The 7,500-nt window shown below is 48.4% G+C and overlaps 1 protein-coding gene across 1 annotated transcript in view; it reads right to left on the reverse strand.

Moving 5' to 3' along the window:
• Nucleotides 1-7,500, reverse strand: part of dnah5l (dynein, axonemal, heavy chain 5 like) — a 107,755-nt gene that overhangs the window by 32,552 nt on the left and 67,703 nt on the right. Inside the window, exons 61-63 of the mRNA XM_062521861.1 lie at nucleotides 6,518-6,694; nucleotides 1,670-1,852; nucleotides 489-659 (exon numbers count right to left, since the gene is read on the reverse strand). Coding sequence (XP_062377845.1) covers nucleotides 489-659; nucleotides 1,670-1,852; nucleotides 6,518-6,694 — 531 coding nt within the window. The remainder of the gene's footprint in view (nucleotides 1-488; nucleotides 660-1,669; nucleotides 1,853-6,517; nucleotides 6,695-7,500) is intronic.

Consider the following 7,500-nt stretch of genomic DNA (forward strand, 5'->3'; position numbering starts at 1 on the left):
GAGTACATGGGCCCAGTCATGTGGTGTGCTAGAGAGAGGTTGGGGTCGTGCCCCAAGCCTTACGCACGCGCAATATGGCCATCAAGTGGAGGGACTCGCCTCTAAAAGCACTTTGGCTGCAGCTGCTGACAATCACTGAATTCTGAGAATAGTCCCCAATAGTACATACATGCTCTAACACTAAATGCTAAAATGTCAGCAGTTCCTCAGGATATACAATTAATCTCCATTGCTGCTCATTGATCTATCCTCCCCACCACCCCGTCTCCCAGTTGGATAATTATCACCCCCCCCCCCCCCCCGACACACCACCACCTCGATCCTCTAACTACCCCCACCACCACCATGTCTCCGGTTGGCTAACTACTCCCCCACCACCACCACAACTGGGATCCTGTAACCTGCGTTGGTGCCCTTGACTCTCCCAGCATGGGGAAGGTTACACAGTAATAGTCTGTATGAATAATGTGGCCGTCGAGACCTCTCACCTCCTCCGCCGTCGTCTTGGTAACTCGGAGCACCTCGATGAGGGACTCGTCCTCCACCAGAGAGCCCTCGGTGCTGGTCAGTCGGTACAGCAGGTTGTCCTCCAGTTCCTGCATCTTGCGCTTGTTCGACGTCACTTCCTCCAGGAGCTTCACACGCTCAGACTCCAGCTCCTGAAGCCAAGACATCAATCAATCAATCCATCCATCCATCCATCATCTATCCATCCATCCATTAATCAATCAATCAAACAATCCATCCATCATCCATCATCCATCATCCATCTTCGATCAATCCATCAATCATCAATCATCAATCAATCCATTTATCCATCAATCCATTATTGAAATCATTATACATATCAAAATAACTCCTAATATCCCCATTATAAGGCATTAGAGATTGGTGTTAGGTAGTGAGCTGACACTATTAGCAGCGCTAACATAAGGTTAGTGCTATTACTGTGTTAGTGTTATTATTGTGTTAATAAGAGTAGTTCATTCAATCTTGAACACAATTTTTTTACATTCACATTTCACACAGCACACTGTATTGTTAGAGAAACATGCTATCATGAAAAAGGAAACATTTGCTTCAGCAAAATCAATAGATTTCATCCTTTATCCTTGAATACAATGACTTCCCTCCATACCCCCCCACCTCCTCTCTCTAGCTGAAATGTATCCTCCATATCCCCCCCCCTCCAGCCCCCCCATAGGGCACAGTGCTCCAGTCAGCCCCCACCACTGTAATGACTTCCTTCCCTTCCCATACAACCCCCCCCCCCTCTCTTTGAAGTTTATCCTCCAGTCCTGCAAAGGACACAGTGCTCTAGTCATCACCCCCTGACCCCCCCCCCCCCTGACCTCCCCTGACCTCCCATGCCCCCTCACACACACACACACACACACACACACACACACACACACACACACACACACACACACACACACACACACTCGCCTGCTTCTTGATGAGGATGACGTGCCCCCTCACACACACACACACACACACACACACACACACACACACACACACACACACACACACACACACACACACACACACACACACACACACACTCGCCTGCTTCTCGATGAGGATGACGTGCCCCCTCACACACACACACACACACACACACACACACACACACACACACACACACACACACACACACACTCGCCTGCTTCTCGATGAGGATGACGCGGCCCAGCAGCTGGTCCTCCAGGCCCCGTGTGGTGACGGTGAAGTCCACCACGGCCGTCTTGGCGCTGACCTCAGGCGTGTAGGCCGGGTTGGCCAGCTTAGTGGTGATGTACAGGGTGAAGCCCTTCATCACATCCACCTCCTTATCCCCCACCTTCACCTGCAGAGAGCAGGAGGGGGGGAGAGGAGAGGAGGAGAGGGGAGTGGTGGAGAGGAGAGGGGGAGAGGAGGAGAGGAGAGGAGGAGAGGTGGAGAGGAGAGGGGGAGAGGTGGAGAGGAGGAGAGGGGAGGGGGAGAGGTGGAGAGGAGGAGAGGGGAGTGGTGGAGAGGAGGAGAGGGGAGGGGGAGAGGTGGAGAGGAGGAGAGGGGAGTGGTGGAGAGGAGGAGAGGGGAGTGGTGGAGAGGAGAGGGGGAGAGGAGGAGAGGAGAGGAGGAGAGGTGGAGAGGAGAGGGGGAGAGGTGGAGAGGAGGAGAGGAGGAGAGGAGGACAAACAGGTACGCTCACTGGGAGTAAATGGGCCGTTGAGTAAGGTGACCAAAGGCCTGGTCATTAGGAGCTGTGATGAACAACTGTGTGCTGTGGCCAGCTGCTGTGTCTGACCTTCACTACCACAGTAGCATATTATAAACTGAACACATTAGGAGATTAGCAATAATGAGGAGCACAGGGCAAGCGAAAGTTGTTCATATACTTTGTTGTAGATCCAGTACATCAATGCCCAAACCAATCACACATGAGAGTCAAAACACTTGTGAACATGTCTTTTCTTACTTTATACTGTAGGTGGATCCTGACTGTATAAAGTTCAACCAACACAGCAACATCAAAACACTTGTGAACATGTCTTTTCTTACTTTATAGGTGGATCCTGACTTTATGAAGTTCTTCTCCAGGATGTTGTCCAGCACAGGGTCCAGCTCCTCCCCAACGTCCTCGATCAGCAACGGTCTGCCCAGAGACATGCAGTCCTCCAGCGTGGAGCGGAAGTGTTTGTGATTCAACGACGTCACCTGCGGGACAACAACCTTAGAGACCTCACAGGAGCCTTGAGCATACAGCCGGGCAATCTCTCTGATGCTGCGGCTATACAGTATACTATAAACTACGCTACTCAAGGCCAGCTGCTGCTATACAGTATACTATAAACTACGCTACTCAAGGCCAGCTGCTGCTATACACTATAAAGAGTACGCTACTCAAGGCCAGCTGCTGCTATACAGTATACTACAAACTACGCTACTCAAGGCCAGCTGCTGCTATACAGTATACTATAAACTACGCTACTCAAGGCCAGCTGCTGCTATACAGTACACTATAAACTACGCTACTCAAGGCCAGCTGCGGCTATATACTATAAACTACGCTACTCAAGGCAGCTGCTGCTGTACAGTATACTATAAACTACGCTACTCAAGGCCAGCTGCTGCTATACACTATAAAGAGTACGCTACTCAAGGCCAGCTGCTGCTATACACTATAAACTAGGCTACTCAAGGCCAGCTGCGGCTATAAACTACGCTACTCAAGGCCAGCTGCTGCTATACACTATAAAGAGTACGCTACTCAAGGCCAGCTGCTGCTATACACTATAAAGAGTACGCTACTCAAGGCCAGCTGCTGCTATACACTACAAACTACGCTACTCAAGGCCAGCTGCTGCTATACACTATAAAGAGTACGCTACTCAAGGCCAGCTGCTGCTATACACTATAAACTACGCTACTCAAGGCCAGCTGCTGCTATACAGTATACTATAAACTACGCTACTCAAGGCCAGCTGCTGCTATACACTATAAACTACGCTACTCAAGGCCAGCTGCGGCTATATACTATAAACTACGCTACTCAAGGCCAGCTGCTGCTATGCAGTATACTATAAAGAGTACGCTACTCAAGGCCAGCTGCTATACAGTATACTATAAACTACGCTACTCAAGGCCAGCTGCTGCTATATACTATAAACTACGCTACTCAAGGCCAGCTGCTGCTATACAGTATACTATAAACTACGCTACTCAAGGCCAGCTGCGGCTATACAGTATACTATAAACTACGCTACTCAAGGCCAGCTGCTGCTATATACTGTACTATAAAGAGTATGCTATTATTTTGTTAATATTTTGTTTTTCAGTTTCATGTTTCTGAGTGAATAGTCTTCAGTAATGTTTTGCATTTACAAATGCCTGGAGTGTTTTTAGAAGCACAATGTTACAATGCAAACTTTCTATTTGGAAATTCAATCTGTTTAAAGAATGACACAAATGTAGATGTAAGTGAAACCTGAAACTCGTTGTCCTTCTCTCGGTTCTTGATCCAGATCTTGCCCTGCCCCTGTGGGTCGATGAGCAGGGGGTAGCGGGAGGCCTTGGTGACGATGATGCCGTTCTGGACGGAGAGGTCATCGTTGGGCAGGCCCTGCAGGTTCCATTCCCCGATGGTAGCATTGTCCACTAGCATGCTAATCACATTCAGGCCCTTAAACACAATTAAACACGTTAGCGCATTGTCCACTAGCATGCTAATCACATTCAGGCCCTTAAACACAATTAAACACGTTAGCGCATTGTCCACTAGCATGCTAATCACATTCAGGCCCTTAAACACAATCAAACACGATAGCGCATTGTCCACTAGCATGCTAATCACATTCAGGCCCTTAAACACAATTAAACACGATAGCGCATTGTCCACTAGCATGCTAATCACATTCAGGCCCTTAAACACAATCAAACACAATAGCGCATTGTCCACTAGCATGCTAATCACATTCAGGCCCTTAAACACAATCAAACACAATAGCGCATTGTCCACTAGCATGCTAATCACATTCAGGCCCTTAAACACAATCAAACACGACAGGGCATAGTCCACTAGCATGCTAATCACATTCAGGCCCTTAAACACAATCAAACACGACAGGGCATAGTCCACTAGCATGCTAATCACATTCAGGCCCTTAAACACAATCAAACACGACAGGGCATAGTCCACTAGCATGCTAATCACATTCAGGCCCTTAAACACAATCAAACACGACAGGGCATAGTCCACTAGCATGCTAATCACATTCAGGCCCTTAAACACAATTAAACACAATAGCGCATTGTCCACTAGCATGCTAATCACATTCAGGCCCTTAAACACAATCAAACACAATAGCGCATTGTCCACTAGCATGCTAATCACATTCAGGCCCTTAAACACAATCAAACACAATAGCGCATTGTCCACTAGCATGCTAATCACATTCAGGCCCTTAAACACAATCAAACACAATAGCGCATTGTCCACTAGCATGCTAATCACATTCAGGCCCTTAAACACAATCAAACACAATAGCGCATTGTCCACTAGCATGCTAATCACATTCAGGCCCTTAAACACAATCAAACACAATAGCGCATTGTCTACTAGCACGCTAATCACATTCAGGCCCTTAAACACAATCAAACACAATAGCGCATTGTCTACTAGCACGCTATAGGGGATGTGTCCATATGCACCTGGCTATAGGGGAAGTGTCCATATGTACCTGGCTATAGGGGATGCAGTAGTGTCCATATGTCCCTGGCTATAGAGGATGTGTCCATATGTACCTGGCTATAGGGGATGTGTCCATATGTACCTGGCTATAGGGGATGCAGTAGTGTCCATATGTACCTGGCTATAGGGGAAGTGTCCATATGCACCTGGCTATCCACCTTATTCCTTAACCCGGAAATATGTATCGTTGCGATGGTTACGAGACTGTTTTCAACTTCCGTTCATTCTGTTAACATGTGCGTTCTCCGTAGCGAACTAGATTATGCCTCAACTTAGATTTCTTTCGAAATGTTGACAATTCTGCCCTCGGCATGTATATACTACATCATATATAACCGATATAAAATAGAAAAGTTTACTTTTATATGCGTTATGATATGTTAAGCACCGTAAACCGTCACGTTAAAACAGATACAATGCAGCTTCACCGGAAATAGAAAACCGTTTCGGTGTCATGGCGACCCCCATTGTTGGCTGCGGAATATCGTGGATAGGGGAAGTGTCCATATGCACCTGGCTATAGGGGATGTGTCCATATGCACCTGGCTATAGGGGATGTGTCCATATGTACCTGGCTATAGGGGATGTGTCCATATGTACCTGGCTATAGGGGATGTGTCCATATGTACCTGGCTATAGGGGATGCAGTAGTGTCCATATGCACCTGGCTATAGGGGATGTGTCCATATGTACCTGGCTATAGGGGATGCAGTAGTGTCCATATGTACCTGGCTATAGGGGATGCAGTAGTGTCCATATGTACCTGGCTATAGGGGATGTGTCCATATGTACCTGGCTATAGGGGATGCAGTAGTGTCCATATGTACCTGGCTATAGGGGATGTGTCCATATGTACCTGGCTATAGGGGATGCAGTAGTGTCCATATGCACCTGGCTATAGGGGATGTGTCCATATGTACCTGGCTATAGGGGATGCAGTAGTGTCCATATGTACCTGGCTATAGGGGATGCAGTAGTGTCCATATGTACCTGGCTATAGGGGATGCAGTAGTGTCCATATGTACCTGGCTATAGGGGATGTGTCCATATGTACCTGGCTATAGGGGATGCAGTAGTGTCCATATGTACCTGGCTATAGGGGATGTGTCCATATGTACCTGGCTATAGGGGATGCAGTAGTGTCCATATGTACCTGGCTATAGGGGATGCAGTAGTGTCCATCTGTACCTGGCTATAGGGGATGTGTCCATATGCACCTGGCTATAGGGGAAGTGTCCATATGTCCCTGGCTATAGGGGATGCAGTAGTGTCCATATGTACCTGGCTATAGGGGATGTGGTTGGCGCTCATCTGGGTTCTCCACTGTTCTAGCAGCAGGTTGCGGTACTCCTGGTTGAAGGGGCCGGCGTAGGACAGGAACCCTGTGGCCAGCAGAACGTCCCCCACCAGGTCCCTGATCTGGCTCTGGAACTCAGCACTGCTCTCCGTCCAGCGGACCTAACACACACACACACACACGCACACACACACATACCCACACACACACACGCACGCACACACACACACACACACACTGATTACTTCATCCTAGCGTTGGCCCTGTCATACACATACATACACACACACACACACACACACACACACACACACACACACACACACACACACACACACACACACACACACACACACACACACACACACACACACACACACACACACACAAACACACACACACACACACACACACACTGATTGCATTGATATGCTGACCTTCTCCCCCCCCCACGGCACCTCCATGAGCGCAGTGCTGACCCCCCCCCCCCCCCCCCCCCCCACGGCCCCTACATGAGCGCAGTGCTGACCCCCCCACACACACACACACACACACACACACGCATGCACATACACTAGTGTAGCGTTCTACAAAATGTGCACTTTCAACCCTTTTTTTTGTGAGTTCCATTACTAGTGACCATTAGCTCCCATTAGCTCAATGTTGCTTTCTGTGCTACTTGATATGCCTTAAGAACACACGCTAGTCATTTAATGACGGGGCACGAGATGGTTTGAGAGGGGCAAGAGATGGTTTTAGAGAGGCAAGAGATGGTTTGAGAGGGGCAAGAGATGGTTTAAGAGGGGCAAGAGATGGTTTGAGAGGGGCAAGAGATGGTTTTAGAGAGGCAAGAGATGGTTTGAGAGGGGCAAGAGATGGTTTAAGAGGGGCAAGAGATGGTTTGAGAGATGGTTTGAGAGGGGCAAGAGATGGTTTAAGAGGGGCAAGAGATGGTTTGAGAGGGGCA

Source organism: Sardina pilchardus, chromosome 19 (genome assembly GCF_963854185.1).
Source record: "Sardina pilchardus chromosome 19, fSarPil1.1, whole genome shotgun sequence".
Lineage (NCBI taxonomy): Eukaryota > Metazoa > Chordata > Actinopteri > Clupeiformes > Clupeidae > Sardina > Sardina pilchardus.